General features: G+C 46.2%; 1 protein-coding gene across 5 annotated transcripts in view; it reads right to left on the bottom strand.

The window, feature by feature from the left end:
• Nucleotides 1–18,413: 18,413 nt before the first annotated feature.
• Nucleotides 18,414–19,722, bottom strand: part of CLTCL1 (clathrin heavy chain like 1) — a 55,734-nt gene continuing 54,425 nt past the window's right edge. For all 5 annotated transcript variants that reach the window (XM_030582887.1, XM_030582888.1, XM_030582889.1 and 2 more), the window contains one exon: nucleotides 18,414–18,525. In XM_030582887.1, the coding sequence (XP_030438747.1) occupies nucleotides 18,432–18,525 (94 nt within the window). In that variant the 3' untranslated portion in view covers nucleotides 18,414–18,431. The remainder of the gene's footprint in view (nucleotides 18,526–19,722) is intronic.

The following is a 19,722-nucleotide window of genomic DNA, read 5'->3' as shown; positions in this document are numbered from 1 at the left end:
AGCGGTGCGGGGCTCGGGGCGGGTCCCCGGGCAGGGGGCGGGCAGCAGGGCTCGGAGCCCCCGCGGACGCCTGGGCTGGCAACGCGCTGGAGCGGCTGTCGGCAGCTGGTCCCCGCCCGCAGCAGGGGTGGGGCCGGCGGCGTCACATCCTCGGGAACACGCGGGGCGGGGGCGGGTCCGGGCAGCCCGCGGGGGCGGGACACAGGCTGCAGCTCCGCTGCCTGCTCCTCGCCCGCCGGGAGAAGTGGGGGGCAGAGCCCGGCAGGGTCTGTGCAGAGGAAAGGAAGCGGGTCCCCCCCGGCAGAACAGGGCTGCTGTGAAATCCTTCCGGCGGGGGCTCCGCTCGGCCTCTGCCCTGGTGCGGCCTCAGCTCCAGCAGCCCAGGGCTCCCGTCCCTCAACCAGCCCCAGGGCTCAAGCAGTTTTTTACTTTCATAACTGAGGAAGCTAGTCCAGAGGTGCCAGAGGCCGGAGCGGCCCAGTCCAAGGGTGCTGGGACTTAGCAAGCCCTGGCAAGCCCAAATTAAGCCCTGGCCTGGCTCAGCACCCACTGCTTCCCAACTGTGGTTCATATGCGGGGGGTGGCGGGGATGAACCCAGGGCCGCCCAGAGGATTCCTGGGGCCATTGGCGGCAGGCGGCTCCGGTGGACCTCCCGCAGGCGTCCCTGCGGAGGGTCCGCTGGTCCCGCGGCTCCAGTGGAGCATCCACCTGCGGGAGGTCCACCGGAGCCGCGGGACCGGCAAGCGGCAGGGCGCCCCCCGCGCGGTGAAATGTCTAGAGCCCGCCCTGTTCGGCGGCGGGGGGGGGGGGGGCCTTCCGTTCTGGGACCCGCCGCCGAAGTGCCCCGAAGACCCGTGGCGGGGACCCTCCGCTGGCGAATTACCGCCAAAGCAGGACCCGCCGCCGAAGTGCAGCCCGCTCTTCGGCGGTAAATCGGAGGCGGGGGACCCCTGCCGCGGGTCTTCGGGGCACTTCGGGGCAGGGCCCCCACAGCTGAATTACCGCCGAAGACCGGGTTGCACTTCAGGGGCAGGTCCCGCTTCGGCGGTAATTCGCTGGCGGGGGGTCCTTCCCCCCGGAGCAGAAGGACCCCCCGCCGGCAAAGACCGGGAGCGGAGGAAGCTCTGGGGCCCGGCCCCGCAAGAGTTTTTCGGCCCCCCTGGAGCAAGTGAAGGACCCCGCTCCAGGGGCCCCGAAAAACTCTCGTGGGGGCCCCCTGCGGAGCCCGGGGCCTGGGGCAAATTGCCCCTCTTGCCCCCCCCTTTGGGTGGTCCTGGATGAACCGCTGAAAACACAATCGCTGCCCTCAGGGAAGCAGCCATGAGCCCGGTAACATCCCTGCACTAACAGGAGGGTAGCGTGGCCCAGTAGATCGAACAGGGCCCTAGGACTTAAGAATCTCTGCATCTGCTACTTAGCAAGTCCCTTTATCCCCCCATTTCTCCAGCTAGGAAATGTGGATAATGACAGCAACTTCCTCTGTAAAGCACTGTAAATAATTATTAGAAATAGACACCTAGGGATCCAGGCTTTTGCAACTTTATTAAGATGCCAGCTGCCAAGGACAATAGATGAGACAGCGTTTTGAGGGGGTCTGTGGCCATGGCACTGTTGCATGAAGTTGTTTGGTAATGGAGACACAGGCATCTTATCTATAATTGATTTATATTGCAACTTTCATCCCAAAGAACATAGTTCAAGTACTGGCGTAAGTAGCTGGAGGATTAGGACATTGGAGGTATGTACAGCTACCTCGTACACACATACCCTGCCTCTGCAAGGGAACCTGTCATCTTCCTCTCTTTAACCTTTTCTACCAGTATGTTACCACCTTCATTTATGGAAGTCTGAGAGCAGTTTAATTCTAGGTCAGGGTTGTTATTAAGCCACACAACTTAGCTCATGGCGTTTAATATCAGTACTAGAACACCTTGATGAAAACTGCAGAGTTATAGTTGTCTGTAAATTATACAAAAGAGGCACCTGCAAGGATCCAGGCATTTTTTTTTTTGTCAGTCGTTTTTCTTACTGCTACTTGTAAACAACCTAATAGAAGCTTAAAAATTAAGTCCTGGTCCCTAGTGACTGTTCCTGCCTGGCTGTTGGAGACAGGCTGGTTTGTTAGTGCTGGTGGTGACTGATTGATGTAAAGCACCTCAGCATTTTTTTTTTAATTATAGCTGTTTCCAAGGCCATAAAAAACACCACCAGCAACACATTTGTGCCCCTCTTCAACCTTCAGAAGCTGTAAAATGATGATTTCTAAACAGGAAGCTCCCTTTCCCCCAACAAACTATGAAAGCGCCAAGGTCATACATTGTGAACCTCCTATGAGGTAGTCTTAACAGGCTATATATACACACAGCAGTGAATCACTAGGGCCTGGCTAAAGAACTCTCCTGTGACCCAAGATTATGGGGCTGAAGCTTTTACCAAGAACTGGATTCAAGTCAGCTGTTAGTGCTGCACTGGTAGAAGGGCTTTTCCTCAGGTTAGACGGACATAAGCCCTGACAGGCCAACACTGTGTTAAAGAACACACTAGTACAGTAAAAGACTATAAAGATTTTCACATCAGCCACTAAATAGCTCTCCCAGTAGGGTACATTTTTGGCCCCTGTTAACTTTAGCTGAACTTCAACTGGTGGCTTAGATATCTATATCCTCACCATGAGTTCCCTTCACCAACTTGTCCTCTTTTGTCTGTATTTTAAACACAAGGCCAGTAGTAGAAATGTGGTTACTACGTGAATATATTGAGAGACGTTCACTTCATAATTGGATCAGAAACTGACTTTCCCAAGATGGGGAAGGTTGTGGATCTAAGGTTCTGGTTGAGTCCAGTTTAAGCAGAACAAAATCCAACACATTCAGACTAAGTTTAAACTATTTTAAAACTAATGACCATCTAAATTACCATTTTGTTATCAGGCTTCAGAGTCAGTTTTCTGCACAAGACCTAGGGAATTCTAAAAATTTGCAGGGAGACCCATAATCCAGAGAAGTCTACCTGTGAAGACTTCCCTCCACAACAAAGCAATTAGTCTGTTCCAAAACTAACTAATCTTACCTTCCATAGGTACCTTCCAACAACTGCAGCTAGCTCTGCTAAATGCAAGTCACCTCTCATTGAGTCCTGTGTCTGTGCACCTTCATGTTGTTCTTTCCCACCATCAAGTTTGAGAATCTAATTTTGCGCTTGGGAAAATTGACTGGTATGGCTCTAGCAGAATAATTATTCCACTGTAGCTATGCTGGTGCAACTTACTATGTGAACACACTGTTCCAGAATAAATAGGACTTTATTCCAGTATAATCGCTTGCTCTATTTCCAAAGTGTAGTAAAGTCCTATTTATTCTAGAGCAAAATGTCCACCCCCAGGGGGTTATATTGATTCCACTACAGCAGTGTAATTATCCAGCCCAAAGGACATAGGAGGTAGCAGTCAATTTTCTTATTTAGTCAAGCCTCCAGTGAGCATTAGGGGCCAGGCTCTATGTTCATCATTGATTCAGATACTTGATATTGGCCTCAGCCACCAGTGGCGAGCAGTCAATACTTGGCCTTAGGTTCTCAAATCAACAGCTGTGGCACAATAAGGCTCCCTGCTCAGAGCTCATGTGACTTGCAATACTTTTACTGTTAAGGGATTGTATTCAATTTCAGATCCATCATCAATGAGTGTGTGTTGTGCTGTTTCAGGGCTGGTGCCAGTCTCAGAGATGGACTGCATCAGGGCTAGGAGAAATGGGCTTTTCACTCCTCTCATCCAGAGGGGCATAGTAGTTTGGTTCTATGCAGGCAGGGGTGCAGTGCAGATGGGCTCCATGACTGGGCAGTGTGCAGGTTCCCACAGCAATGGCTGTCAGCTGTTCATAGGATTTCAACCCAAATCCCATATGGAGTGTCGGAGAAAAACTCAGTTTTCGCTTAGTTTGGGTGCAGCAAAATCAAATACTTTATTATTTCTTATGCAATATTTATTGAGGGAGGGAGTGCCCTAGGACACTGGGTTGCCCCAGTCCCAGACAGGTCTCTCCACAGGTAAACGGTTACAGCAAGCATTTATACCTTTGTTACAGACAATAGCAAGCAATATTACAGACAATGATGAGCAACAGATGCATTTTGTTTATGCATAGGCCATTCTGCTATTTTATTTTTCTCAGCTTCTGGGCGCCAGCCTATGTATTTAAAAATCAGTGCAAGGTCGTAATAACTTCTCACACAGTTCTTTTCTGCTCGCCTTACACAATCCTCGCTTCTACAAGTTTCACGTTATTAGGGTTACAGCTAGCCTGACTTTTGTTAACAAACTAACATGCATTAAAATCCCCTATAAATTCTTGTCAATTCTTTCCCTTTTTCCACAGGAGTATGAGTCCGCTTTTTACTTTGACTCCACTGTCAGGCCCCATCCTCTCTCATTAGTATCCAGTCCGTGACAAGCTCTCTTGGCATACCCTAGTTGCAGTACTAGTAACAAGTGTACATTCCAAAATGTTGATTATTGGTAATATTACCTTCACATGAATCTGGAGCTGTGAGCTAAAGAGGTTTCTTGAGTGCCTCATTCTGTATCTCACCAGTGCCACGGCACAAAGCTAAACGATGACCTACAGCTTTCAAAATGGCTGTTTTTTGCACCAGCATCCACCTTGGCCTTCTCTCTCCTTTGGGATCATCCCTCCATCCCCTTTTCTGATTTATTACATTCAATCCACAGCAGTTCTTGGAAAATGAGATGAATGACAATAGATGAAATACAGAAGTTGTTTACTTGTATAGGAGGTATTACCGGTGGCCTCACAGCATGTTAAAACATGCATACTGATATAGTGTATAATATACCATAAATGCAGTATGCATAGCTATGTGGGGGCAGAGTAACAGAGTACAAAGGCCAATATTCAGGGGAACTGATTAAGCTGGAAAGTTTGGAATAGGTTATAATTTTAATGAGAAAGGAGGTTAGGAGTCAGAGGCCAGACCTGAAGAGCTGTAAGGAGTGGTATAATCCAGCCCTTTCTGGGTAAGACTGCCGGTAAAAGAGCATTTATGGCATGGGAGGCCAGGCAGAGACAGAAGCAGCAGTGGAAATATCCAGCTCATGTCTCATGCCCACTAATGGTCCAAACCTTTTGTCCTTACGCAGGAAGCTAGACACCCAGCACCCAAATCTTCCATTTTCCTAGCAACCCAGCAGAGGAAGGAACAATGCTATGCCATTTGTTTGCTGAGATTGTTAAGCTATTATTCAGCTTGCTTTGCTTTTTCCATCGTGCACAAACGCCAACTTTCCTTGGCACTGGGGTGCTCACACTCCCTTGGTCCCACCACCTCCCTGCCCCTGTTGGACCCCTCCCCAAATCCCTGCCTCTTCCCCGAGCCCACCACATTCCTCCTCCTCCCTTCTTTCCCACCACTTGCTGCGTGAAACAGCTGTTGTGCGGAGCAAGCACCAGGAGGGAGGGGGAGAAGCAGAATACGGCAGTGCGCGCAGGGAAGGAGGCAGAGCGGAGGCTGAGGGGCAGGGTGAGGAGCTGCCCCATGGGTGCTCCAGCCCCAACGCACCCACGGAGTCAGCACCTGTGCCTTCATGCATTGCTGAGCAGCTTCCACCCTGACTCCCCATATCCAGCTCATTTGAGTTTACAGGAGTTGCGTGAAAGATGCCACTCAAGCCATTCTCTGGGTTCTCTCCAGCTTGGATCTGCTACAAGAGTGGTATGACTAACCATCAGTCCTTTTCCTCTCACCTACCTGACCTACAGGAAGGAAGGAATGTAGGCAGTCATAGATTTGGGGCAGCTGTTTAGAACTCAGGTTAACAGCATGTCATGGAGTCCCTGGGCGATGCTCTGGAACTGCTCCCCACCAAGCCAGTCAGGACTTTGGGGAGCCTCCTCTCCCTTGGAGCAGACTTGTTCAGGGCAAGAAACTCACATAGCTTCACCTCCTGGGTCTCTCCTTGGAGCATTCAGCATTCCTCTGCCCCTCCGTGCGCTTCCCACAGCTAGTTCGCCCCAGCGGGTTCCTGGGGAAGCCACCGGGTTCTGCACCCCCACTTTGCAGTCAGACGTGACTCTCAGCCAGCCAGTAAAACAGAGGTTTATTCGATGACAGGAACAGGGTCTAAAACAGAGCTTGCAGATACAGCGAACCGGACCCCTCGGCTGGGTCCATTCTGGGGGGCAGTGAGCCAGGCCCCCAGGTCTGCCCTCCACCCTTGACCCCAGCCAGCTCCAGACTAACAACCCCTCCCAGCCCCTCATCTCTCCTCAGCCCCTTTCCCGGGCCAGGAGGTCACCTGATCCCTTTGTCTCCAACACCTTCAGCTGGCACCTTTGCAGAGGAGGGGCCCAGGCCATCAGTTGCTAGGAGACAGAGTGTCAGGCATTTAGGTGCACTGGCCCTTTGCTCTGCCAGATACTTAAGAACTGCCATGGGGACACTGAGGCACCAACACAGTATTCAGAGAAAACATTAAGAACTTTCCCAGTTAGTCACACAGCACCATTTGGATGGCAGAAGAAGATTGTAAACTGTCTGAAAACAGCAAGAGATTTAAACTTGTGATGGATCTCCGCAGCTCTCCGCTTGCTATTCATGCCATTATAGTATATTGTGGCTGAAGATGCTACAACATGCCCAGTCCTACTGTAGGTGAGGTCACTTGCTTTACCCAATCCTCAGTACATACCAACTCTTCATTAAGCAATATATTAGCTTTTTTAGGTCCTAATTCATCAAGTCGGTTAAGCAATGTGCATGATCTCAAACTTATTCAGCAAAGTACTTAAGTGCACTCTTAACCTAATGCACATACTTCAATCCCATTTACCTCACTGGGATATAAGCAGGTGCTTGACTTTTAAACATGTGATGAACTCCTGCCCTGGTCAGCAAAGTAACGAAGCACAAGCACAGATTAGAAGAAGTTGTTACACAAGTTGCCCTCCAAGAAATTATACCCATCACCAGCAAGAGACCGGGGGGGGGGGGGGAGGAGAGTACTTTGTAGAGAACAGCTGACCGTTGTACTAGTGGCTATAGAATGAGATGTTTAAAATCCATAGGTGGTTTTTACATACAAGTTTCTGCTGTCATCTGAAGCCTACAGGAGTATTACCCTGGGCTGGTACATGGGCAAAATTAAAGATAAAAAAGAGTTAACTTTAAGAGGTAGAATTAAGTCCTGTCTCCTATTTTTGTCAGTCCAACAATTTCTATGGAAGCAAACTATCTGGCAAAACCAGGGTCCATTTCCATTACTGATGGCGAGTTCTTGCCTCTGCTGTCATGGAAACAAATGCCAGATTACCATATTTGTGACAGAGTACTAGAATAACTTTAACCCTTTCCTTCCTTGTTTTGTACCCTCGATCCTGGGGGGACTCTGATCTCAAGGAGTGAGTGGGAACTGAAAACTGCAAGGGCTGGTTGACAAGCATTGTCTATAGACCCAAAAAAACCCTCAAGTCTGGGGCCATTCAGATGGAAAGAGAGCTTTGCATTCCTACTCTTACCCTATTAAGATCTTTTTAAAAAAATCAAATGATCAAGTTGTTTGATAAGCTGACAACATATCTGCCTCTGTGTTAGACACACAATGAAGACACTCCTAACCCTGAAGAATTTACAATCTAAAGACGGTCCCAAAACACAGGATGCAGTGACTCCAAGCAATGAGTGAACAGGGATTTTACATTATTAATATTACTGCTGACACCTCCTGCAGGCACTGAACATTGTTTTCAGCTAGAAACAATATGTCCAATGGTGTGGTTTTACCAGAAACCTGTAGGTGGTTGAAGTATTGCACCAAAAGCATGCTGATCGCCTTATCACACACATTATAGCACAGCTACTTTAATTATACAGCAATCTGAAAAGTGTGAAGCACTACCTAAATAGTCAAATTGGTCAAGATATGCTACCCAGAAATTTACCATTACAAGCTCCTCCAACCTGCTACAAAAATACACCAGTTTATTCTGTGATGAGGAGGCAGTGAGCTCTATTTCCTCTCTCCAGCAGTAACGGTTCACCAGTATTCCAACAGGCTCCTTACATCAAGTCTGTAGTCTGCTACGCATGATCATGCAGACTGAAGATGAAGAGATGTCATGTTAGGGCTTTTGAGTCAGTGCATGCAGTCACTTTTAGGTGTTTCCTGGAACCAGTAGGATTCTGAGGATGCTGTTCTACAGCGTCTCACAAGGCCCCAGTCTGAGCAGCATTTGCAAACAAGAGTCCATTGTGAGGCAACATTAAGTCTGAAAGGATTTCCCTTCCCATACTACCAGATATGCTGTGGCCCTCTGGGGTTTGTAACCTTCAAGTGGGGGTAGAACTCAGGTTCCAAAAGGCACAGGCCCCCTAGCAACAGAGCTAGAATAAAGGTCTTACCATCCTTATGCTTAAGCAAGCCTGACTCTCCATCCAGGAGAAGACAACTGTGACATGTGCTAGATAGGACATTACAAGTTATCACCACTCCACCTGAGCATGATAAGTGCATTCTCCATGGCATGATGTATATTGCTGCTTAAAAAAAAAAAAAAGAAGAAGAAGAAGAAGAAGTTGAAGTTGAAAAACCCAGGATTACATTTACCCTAAATGTTTCCATTTGTACCATCTGACTCAGAAGAAGGATGGGTGGGTAAATCTCTTGCAAAATGACAGCTTTCTAAAAGATTATAAACCCTCAAATTCTCAGATGGGCAACCCTCCACATACTCCCCCAATTCAGAATCTTGGATTTCTTTTCAATCATACATTGTAATGCTTCAGAACCTTGCCACTGGGCTAATGTACATGCCAGAGGCTCTGCTAGTCCTTTCTGGTTGCCCTTTTCCCACAAAAACTGCCTTAGGATAAGAGATTTTAAATCTTTATTATCAGAGGGGTAGCCGTGTTAGTCTAGATCTGTAAAAGCAGCAGAGTTCTATGGCACCTTATAGACTAACAGACGTATTGGAGCATGAGCTTTCGTGGGTGAATACCCACTTCATTGTTTTGTGGACTCTTTATTAAGAGTCCACAAAACATTTCTCAGCTGGGTCAATGAAACATGACAGGAGAAGGTTTGATAGATAAATCTTAGAATTAAAAAATGGAATGGGAACATTTCTAGTGGTATAAGGCTTTTGAAAAATGGCACTATAGTTTACAAAACTAATTCTAGGTCAACTGGTTTAAGCATCTGTTTAAGAGCAGGGTAGGCCATGAATGCATGCAAACCTGATTTTCAGGAATTCCAAGTACCAACAACGCCAAAAGAAGTCAATGCATCTTTATGCCTTGGGGCAGGGCAGGGCAGGGCAGGGCAGCTGATGCAATGCCTTTAAATTGCCAATTTAAGTTAAGGAAGCTTTCTTCTGCTCTATTCCTTGCAATTGCCCAATATTTCAAAGGTATTTGTTCTTAAAGGTGAAGTGTTCAGTACTTTAAATGGGTCAGAATCTCTCATTCCAGTTGTAATCTCACTGAGATTTTGGTACAGTTTTTCTAACGCCTCAATTTCATTAATTCTCTTGGGCACAAAGAGATTATCTTCCACCAACCCTGATTAAAAGCTAAAACATGGGATGCAAGCATTGATCAGTTTGAACTTGACTGATAACAGATCCGTTCAGTTTAAAGAACAAGCTCCTAAGCCTGACTACATCATGAGCTAAGGGTGTGATTCCTGAGTTCACGTACACACGAGAGCTAAGGCAAGTATAGATAGCCGTGTAACTGCAGTCATGTGGGCAGCAGCAGCGTGGTTTAGCCATGCAAAGTACAAAAACAGTCCTGAAATGAGAGGATATGTACTCAGTCCAGCTAAGCTGTGCCACCACTGTGACTCAAAATGCTATCATGGCTACACCACTAGGTTACACCACTATTCATACTTGTGCTGGCTCTCCTTGAGCTATTGCAGGTATGAGTCTGTGAGTGGGGCAAATCACAGCCCTAGTTCATAGTATAGACGTAACCTCACAATAAGCGGTTCAACAGGTAGGAGTTCAAATCAGATTTTACTGTTGTGCTGGTCTGCATTTCATATTTGGGGAAAGGATATGCCAGGAGAAAGTCATGCTCCTACTTGTGGCCCTTTTTTGCTAAGATTTAGCCCTTTCCACCTTCCTCTCCCTCCCTCCCTCTCTGGAAAAAAAAAAAAAAAGTTGAAGTGTCCACTTTAGGCTCCAAATTCATGTTTGTTAAAGCAGCAAGATTTTACAGACGTTATGGAAACATTTCCCTTGCCCTGTTTTGGCTGTTTGTAAAAAATCCAATTACAACTTTTGTTTGGTTTTAAACATTCCCAATGCAGAGTTTGCAACCCAAACTACCTCACCTACCTGCTAGTGGGAAAATGATAGTGAAACTGACTAGAAATAGAAGTGAAACTAAAGGGGGCTGTTTCTTCATCCATTTTGAATTTAATTATCAGAACTTTTAAAAAAATGAACAGCTAAGATGTTAAAAATAAAGTCCTGAACTTGTTAAGTGTAAGCTGACAGTCTCCTTCATTAATTATACATGCATGACATCTTTTCCCCAGGACCCCAGACAAATATTTTCAATCCAGCTCTTCGAGGTATTTTGCGGAAGAATCAGCATGTCCATCTTCAGTAACGACCCCAAGCCAAAGTGAGCTGGCAGCTAGCTACGTTAGGCAGGATTATAGGTAATACTATGAAAGCATCATATACACTTAGGAGTCCTATGTTCTTATATTATGGCTTTGAGCTTTGTTGTGCGGCTGAATCTGCAGAATGTCGTACGGCCCCTTAGAATACTGGTAGTTAGGTGGGTGCTACACAAGTGGCTGATGTGATATATTGTATTGTCAAGTTCATCAGGTCATACACATGCAACTTCCCATCAGCCTTCAGAGCTAGTTTCGTGTCCGGAAAGGAGAGCCATAGTACAGCTCCTTTCTCTCTCACACCCCCACCCCCCAAAATATGAAGTCTGTTTCCACATTCGGGACACACAATGAAGCACATAGAGAGGCAGTTAGGGCTGACAAACCAGTTACGTGCCTTTTCTTTGTGTGGACTTCAGCACTCAACTTAAGTCATCTTGCTATGAACATCCTTTTTACCACCATCATCGATTCCTCCCACCGGCACGTCTGCCAATTTTAATGAAGACTCTTGTGCTATTTGGTATTTTTCTTGAAGCTGCAGGAGTCTGTCAGATGACAGAGGGGTAGACCTGTTAGTCTGTATCAGACAAAACAAGGAGGGGGCTTTGTGACACCTTAGAGACTATCACATTTATTTGGGCATAAGATTTCGTGGACAAAAACCCACTTCATCAGTTTTAGCCCACAAAAGCTTCTGCCCGAATAAATTGGTTAGTCTCTAAGATGCCACAAAGACTCCTCCTTGTTTTAGTTAGATGAGGCTTTTGCCTTTAATTGAATAAGATTCTAGGCCTCTTGGTGGAGGAAAGTTTGGGGGGGAAAAGAAACAAAAACAAAATCAAACCCTAAAAAGCTAAAAAAATTAAATAAATAAAAAATCAGGAGACAAAGAGAATCTAAAGTGCATTTGTTTTAAAAAAAATCTCATGATTTTTGAGCTAATCTCAGTTTTCTGGGGCCTGACCTGTGATTTTTGACTGTTTGCAGCTGGCAATACTATTAATACTTAGCTTCAAAAAAAGCACAACTCCTGCCTGCTTCATTCAAATATTTAACAGGCTCCAACACTAAAGTTCAGGGTAGGAATGTTCCTGTCCAGAAGAGTTTAAATTTTGCTTGTTCATTCATTGAGGCAGGATCCATTTCTGCCTCACAGTACATTGTGAGCATGACAGAAACTAACAAATAAGACCATTACCTCTCATCCATTGTACCTAAACCTTTTCTTAAAGGCTGAAAGTTGCTGCAGGGTAAGGTACAATAGAAAAAGAGACAGTAGGTAGAATTACCATCCATTATGCTAGAATGATGCCCCTGCAGCTTGCAATAGCAAGTACAAAGCCACTCCATGTTACACAATTTAAAGATATATTCCAGTGTTATAAACAATACTCCCATTATTCCCACATAGCTGTGATAAAGCACCTCTCGTATATAGTTCACAGCATTTTATAACAGGTTCAAAATGCCCTAAAACTCCACTCCCTGTGGGAACTAATGGGATTCAAGCAAGCATTCTCCGGGGGTGTGTTTTAGGGTGAGCATACAAGCATGTTTCGATTGGGAGCAAAGTGATGAGCCAAGCTAAATATAGCAGAATATTGAGATTAGAGATTACAGGAGCGTAGTAGCAAATGTTATAAATGAGACAGGCATTCCATTGCCTAACCGCTTCCCCTGTAACCTTTGGAACAGAGAGTTTTATGTGACCTGCTGCAAGCAGGTCTAAAACCTCCAAGATGCAGTTGTTTTCTAACCTGTCATTTTGGGTCAGATAGCCTTTTCAATGCAACTTGGACTCACTGAAGCACTCTGTTTTAAGAATGTGGCTTTAGCACTCTTAACACTCTTAATCAGCAAGTCAGATATGGTCAGACATAAGGGTTAGCTATGTAGTAATTTTAGTTTTCCTAACTGGCTTTACTCAGCTGCCTCATTTATAAAGAGAGACAATTTTAAAAATTGTCTACACCGTAAGTAGCGGAGGACATAAGAAATGATAAACAACTCTTTCCTATTTTTTTTTCCCCCTTTCGATACAACAGATACAGGTCAAGGATTTGTCAAGCCGTTTTTGACGTACCTTACAAAATGCCTGTTGTCAATTGGCTAGGAAAGGACAACAAGCTGTCTTTGGCAAGGTTATTTGCACAAAGTTGCGTATTGGGCTAAATACCAGCTGTCTGTGTGTTAGAACTGCAGTGGCTAAAGATGACATTTTATAGAGAATATATTAAACAGATTGAAATGAACTCTGGTACTGGGGGTAATTACTCCCATTTTATTCCATGTGCACTTGGAACACTGCGATAACAATATCACTAAATCAAACAGACCTTGCCTGGTTGGAGCTCTTCAGCACGTACTTTCTGCATTCTCCACTAGAAATGGGCTTCTCCACTGAAGCACTTAGGGCATTACGGCAGGGCTTCTACATGACGGATATTCAGCTACACTGCTAGTTGTAGAGCCCTAGAAAAGGTAAGTAAGGCAGAACAGCTCCTGAAATAAACAGTTTTTCTGTGCAGCCGAGAAAATAGAGCTTACTGTTGAGAAATGGTCTTCCTGAGTTTTCTGGCTCAGCCCACGGGTTTGATGCCAGAGCAGAGAGCTGGGTCTTAGAAAAGCCAGCTGACCGGAGCAACTTCGTTTCTGTGCAAGAGGCATCCTTCCAACTTCTCTCTACAACCAGAGTTGACAGAGCATCAGTTTGTGACCTTCTTGGAACCAGTCAGTCAACCAACCTTCATGGGAGGGAGCGATGATAGTGATGGTAGCTTCTATGCAAGTAGATGCTCAGCTAGTCCACCCAAACACAGGCCAGGATTTCTATCAAGAGCACAAGGAACAGTACATATACCTTTGCACCAGCACAGGTCCCTTACAGGCTTGAGAGTTAAGCCATCTATTTCCATCTAGCCTGGTGAGTCACTTAACAGCCAAGCTGCAATGCTTGCAGGATCCCAAATACCTTGGGCTAGGCTTTCCCTGCTGAGTGGGAAGAGGGAGGGTTTAACATTCTCCCACAGCATGTGAAGTGGAGAGGGAAACAGATCCCATGTGGATGATGTATAGCCAAGGCTAATTGCAAAGAAAGAAGCCCATTCTCAGATGGTGGAAGGACAAGGTGACAGACATGTATGAGCACCCTCTATAATGCATTGTTTTCTCATATCCTTTGTGAAACAGCCTTCCCCTGCCCATGACTTATTACCCTAATGTGAATGGATATTCCCCTACAGCAGTAACTGCTCATGTGCTGCTTAAAGTTACATGAAATGGGTGAAGAGTCTTGGGCAACGAGGATTGTTATCCTGTTAGAAGAGTGGAGAACTTCACACCCTCCTTTGCTGGAACATTATACATCACAGCAGTTTTGGTGCAATTGTTGTAAGAGACACATGGGAACTAGGCATTACTTCCTCAGTAGGAGCACTCTTCCCCAATACAAGTTAGGCAAAGCTGGGAACAAGACTGACTGGCTTAGTTTCCACTTTCCTACCTTCAAATAAGCTTGATTTTAAGTCTAATGCATGTGATTAGTTCAATTTTCTGTAGTGTAGCCTCTTTAGGTCTTATGGGGGGAAGTCTATTCTATTGGAACATGTATGCATGACACTTAAAGTTTTTTGTTTAATCTGTTTTATTACTGGTGCAGACTGATTTTCTCTGCCATTTAGAAACCTGCATTTTTACTGCAGAGGAGTTTGAGGTGCAGGTAGTAAAACAGTAACCTTATAGCATGCAGGGTTGTCACATTTACACTGAAGCACAATTATAGTGGCTGGATTTGAAAAGTAACCCATTCTATATCAGCTACATTAGATTGTCAGTTTTATGCTGAAAAGTAGCACATCACTAGGGCCATACTAGAAATATGACATTTTGTTCCTTCCTATGCCTAAACACCTGTTGGTAATTTAAAAGCAAGTACTAGCCAGAATTGCATTTAAGAGATTACAAATAATCCTTTTCGTTTACATCTACAGACCCTTTAAATTGAGGTTCTCTTGTTCAGGTGCTTGCACTGTGAATTTTCACCATAGCAGCATGTTAGGAGTTTTGTTCCCTGCAATTGTTTCAGCTCCTTAAAGTATCATAGCTCTTGCTAGGGAAAGCCTAATTTGGATCTTGGCAGGTATATAAAAACAAATTTGTATAGTTTTAAGTCTGTGTGTTGCTAGTTTAAAATCTTACCGGTTTTTGGCACTTGCTTAAACATACAATTCTTCTCTCCATCTCCCTTCCCCCCGAACTACATTAGTTACCTACATTTCATCTGATATTTATGCCAATAGTAAGTTAATGGGAACTGTCCCAGCCAACACAAAGTATGATTATAGCAACTATCTATATTTGGTTTTCAAGCTCTCTTTCCTTCCTCCCACTGCTTAAGCAAGTCAAAAGCCATGACATCTTGCAAGCAGCAATTGTCAATCAATACATCATGTGAACCTGGGTTCCCACTTTAAAGACTTGCTTCACACAAGTAATCCTGATGAGGTCAGTATCATTGGTCTCCTAAGCTAGACAAGTCACATATGGAACAGGTCTGACAGGACAGCTACAGAAAACATCTTTATATTGTAGTGTATTTCCTTCTATGGGATATCTGATTTTCTAAAAATCTGAGTTTTAGGATTCGGTGTTTGTGATGGCTTTCACAACAAAGTGAGATCTAGTTTGTCCACCACCCGAGATTTGGTATAGTAACAGTTGATGGCAAAACTGCGCTATTTCCGTATCTGTTAAAAGAATACTAGCTTAAAATAAAAGTGAATTTAAGAATTAGCAGCTTTCATTTAGGATCAATATCTGAGAGACTGTTCTCTTCATAGCAAACCCTTTGGTTGTGTATGTGAAGCTGAGACTCCATGTGCAGTAGTATGAAGTGTAACATTCTTCTAGAATAGGGACTTATTGAAGAGTGTATCCAAGTTAACATCTGCTCTAATAGTTTCCTCTTCAAGTTCATTAGAGGACAGCTCTTGTGAGAGTATATGGGAAATGTTTATGTAGAGTTCCTGATGAACAACTTAAGAAAGGCTTTTAACGTATGGGATTTTTCTGTAAATAGGATCTAGACGTTAGAGCAGTGGTTGCACAACAGCCGAGTGCTAAAGCAGCTGAAGTGGGTGGGGAGTACAGGGAAAACAGACCTATAGTACCCTTACCAGCAAGGTTGTGAATTTGAGCTTGCCTATACTGTTAACCATCTTAAATGGCCTTTTAGCAGAAGTGCTGCTATTGATGGTTTGAATGCTTAAAGCCAATTCCCTTCAGCCTTCCCACATATGGCTGGCAGTTTCACTTGCAGGTGTAGGCTTTTCCTATTCCAACATGCTCCTGTTTTGAAGGAGGCAGGTGTGTGCATTGTGTTCTGTTCTTGAATACTACTGTGTAGAAGTGATGGGGAGGCAGTGCTCCAAGACGCACTGAATGACTTACAGCAGAGGATGTTCTGCTAGTTCTTTAGGTAGCTTCCAGTGGTTGAGTTTCTCCTTCACTTAGCTCTGCTTAGTTTACATAGCTTCGCTTTTGGAAAAGACCCCATGAAAGACTACGGCCACGGCTACACTTACAGCTGTACAGCGCTGGGAGTTACAGCTATCTTCATACAGCTGTGTAGAGAAAGCGCTGCAGTGTGGCCACATTTGCAGCACTGTTGGGAGTGGTGCATTGTGGGCAGCTATCCCACAGAGCATCTCGCCCCATTTTGGCACTGTGGGTTGCGGGAAGGGGATGGAAGGGTGCGGGTCATTCCGCTTCCTGTCGCAACACCCCGTGGTGCATCGCTTCACATCTCAGCAGTCACAGTTTTTCTGTCCACGTTTGGCGCCATTGTGAGTCTCCCAACGGTTTCTGTGCAGCGCGATTTCTGTGGGAAATGGAGCCCGAACTGCTGAGGACTTTGCTGATGACTGTCACCAGCACACTGTTTGGCAGTTGAGCTATTCTTTCAGCTCCAAAGTGACAGTGAGGAGTCCAACGATGACATTGAGTCGCCTGACGCGTGAGACACTAAATTGCTTGTGGCATTCACAGAAATGCTCAGCACCGTGCAATGCCGCTTTTGGGCTTTGGAAACAAGCACTGAGTGGTGGGATCACATCGTCATGGAAGTCTGGGATGACGACCAGTGGCTGCAGAACTTTCGGATGAGAAAAGCCACTTTCATGGGACTGTGTGAGGAGCTCGCCCCCACCCTGCGGCGCAAGGACATGAGATTGAGAGCTGCCCTGCCAGTGGAGAAGCGGGTGGCTATTGCAATCTGGAAGCTGGCAACTTCAGACAGCTACCGATCGGTCGCAAACCAGTTTGGAGTGGGGAAGTTGACTGTTGGAATCGTGTTGATGCAAGTTTGCAGGGTCATTAATTGCATCCTGCTAAGAAGAACCGTGACTCTGGTGAATGTACAGGACATTCTGGATGGCTTTGCACAAATGGGTTTCCCTAACTGTGGAGGCGCGATAGATGGGACGCATATTCCTATTCTGGCACCACCCCACCTGACATCCGAGTACATTAATCGGAAGGGGTATTTCTCTATGGTTCTCCAGGCGCTTGTGGATCACCATGGGTGTTTCATGGACATTAACACAGGCTGGCCTGGAAAGGTGCATGATGCACGCATCTTTCAGAACAGTGGCCTGTTCAGGAAGCTGCAGGACGGGACTTTTTTCCCCAGACCAGAAGATCACAGTAGGGGATGTCAAAATGACCACTGTGATCCTTGGAGACCCCGCTTACCCATTAATGCCTTGGCTAATGAAACTGTATACAGGGAAGCTTGACAGGAGCAAGGACCAGTTCAACTACAGACTGATCTGGTGCAGAATGACTGGAGTGTGCTTTTGGCCATTTAAAAGGGCGCTGGAGATCTCTGTATGGAAAGCTAGACTTGGGAGAAAGCAGCATCCCTGCTGTTATATCCGCGTGGTGTACCCTCCATAATATTTGTGAAGGGAAGGGTGAAACATTCAGTCAGGAATGGACCTCCGAGGTTCAATGCCTGGAGGCTGAATTTGCACAGCCAGAGAGCAGGGCTACTAGAGAGGCCCAGCACAGGGCTACAAGGATTAGGGATGCCTTGAGGGAGGAATTTGAGGCTGAAAAACAGTAATGTTTGGTGTCTTGCATGAGAGTGAAGTGCAGTGGTTACAAAGTAGGAATCTGTTTTTCCTAAAAATGATTTGCAGTGCATGTTTCTTTCCTGGGCTACGGTATCTTTCACTTTCTGCAATAAAATAAAGACTGTTTTCGAAGACAATAATTCATTTATTGAAAAGAAAATAACTTTGACAGACACACAACATTTTGGGAACCTAAAAGGGCAGGGGGCTGGGGTGGTGAACTGTACAATCACAGATTTGAATATGTCCTGTCTGGAGTGCTGTGCAATGACTGCTGCACTTCAGGATGAAAATACTGCATGGTGATGGGGGTTGAGTGCAGAGGGTAAGGGTCGTAGTTCTCAGGGCTGGTTGGTGAATGTACAGGTGTTGGGGGCAGCTGGTGGTGGTAAAAACCTGGATGCTGGGGAAGGGGGTTTGGAGCTGACATTGGGGCACAAGGGAAAGAGCTTTGGGAGGGGGGGCGGGGCACAGTAGTGCTCTGCCTGCATGGCTATGAGTGACTGGATACAGTCCGTTTGGTGCGCCAGGCGGCTTATCAGCTGCTTTGTGCTTTTCTTCTTAGCCACTGCATTTCTCTGGTGGAGCCTGCATTTCCTTTGTCTCCAGTCCTGCAGTTTTACTTTCTCTGGCAGAGTGATCCATAACTGCTTTAAGCATGTCTTCTTTGCTTTTTCATGGCTTCTTCCTGAGGTTTTGTATCATCCACTGGGCAGAGGCTATGGGCAGTCCAGGAGTCAAGGACACTGTTTGAAAGACAAAAATGGCAACAGTTAACACAGGACACAGGCTGCATTGTTTATAATCTCACCCAGACAGAGTTATTCCCACACAGTGAAGGAGTTTACAGTCTTCACTTTAGCATACTTTTCCCATACCAAACAGAGTGCACCTAACCCACAGGAGGCAGGAAATGGTGAGTAAGGGGGAATGATTGCTTCAGGGATGTGCAGGGGTTTCTGTGCGTTGGGGAGAGCAAAATGCTGCAGGGGGCACCTACACTGAACACTCTCCCAACATTTTCCACAGGAGTTAATTCTGGAAGATCTCGCTGCTGCGGGTCACCTGGGAAGAGTGGGAGAGTCTTCTACAGCAATGCAGATTCCGCCCTGGCCCCTATGCAGCTTGCCTGTGTGCAGCAATGGTCCCCCACCCCTCGCGGCACAGTGGCGCGGATGCGTTAGCCTGACTAGGACAAGGACCACAGTGGCTCTCCCTATAAACTTGCGCAAGAGCATTGCCCATGCTCTGGCAGAAACTTTTGAGGAGATTACCGAGGCCGATTACCGTGACATGACAGACCACATCAATGGGCTATTCCACATCTAGGCATGCATGCAGCCCTAACCCCATCCTCCTCTCCCGAAACATTTGCATCCTGAAACTAAAAGCTGCTTACCAGGAACCAGCTCCTCTGCTTGTCCTTCACCAACTAGTTCCAGCTGCTGTGACTGGCTACCTTCCTCCTGGCTTAAGAGCTCCTGGCTGCACGTCTCCTGGGTGTCTCCCCCAACCCTAGTACCCTCACTCTCAGTTTCCTCCCCCCTCCTCTAACCCACGCTCCCTCCCCCGCTTTGAAGTGTCCATCGTGGTCATCGGATTGGCAGTGGGGTCACCCCCAAGTATCGCGTCCAGCTCCTTGTAAAAACAGTAGGTCGTGGGGGCAGCACCTGAGCTGCAGTTTCCCTCAGACTTTGCAATAGGCACTCCGCAGCTCCTTTACTTTCACCCTGCACTGTGTCCTGGTCATGGCCCCTTTCCAGCATGGCCCTTGAGATCTCCCCCTAGGTATTGTAATTCCTACAGCTGGAACACAGCTGTGACTGCACAGCTTCCTCACCCCAAACACTGATGAGGTCCAGCAACTCGCCATTGCTCTATGCTGGGGCTTGTTTGGCACGTGGAGGCATGGTCACCTGGAAAGATTCACTGATTGCACTCTA

The sequence above is a fragment of the Gopherus evgoodei genome, chromosome 13 (genome assembly GCF_007399415.2).
Source record: "Gopherus evgoodei ecotype Sinaloan lineage chromosome 13, rGopEvg1_v1.p, whole genome shotgun sequence".
NCBI lineage: Eukaryota > Metazoa > Chordata > Testudines > Testudinidae > Gopherus > Gopherus evgoodei.
Note: the sequence above shows the minus strand (reverse complement) of the source record. Positions and strands in the feature narration are given on the sequence as shown.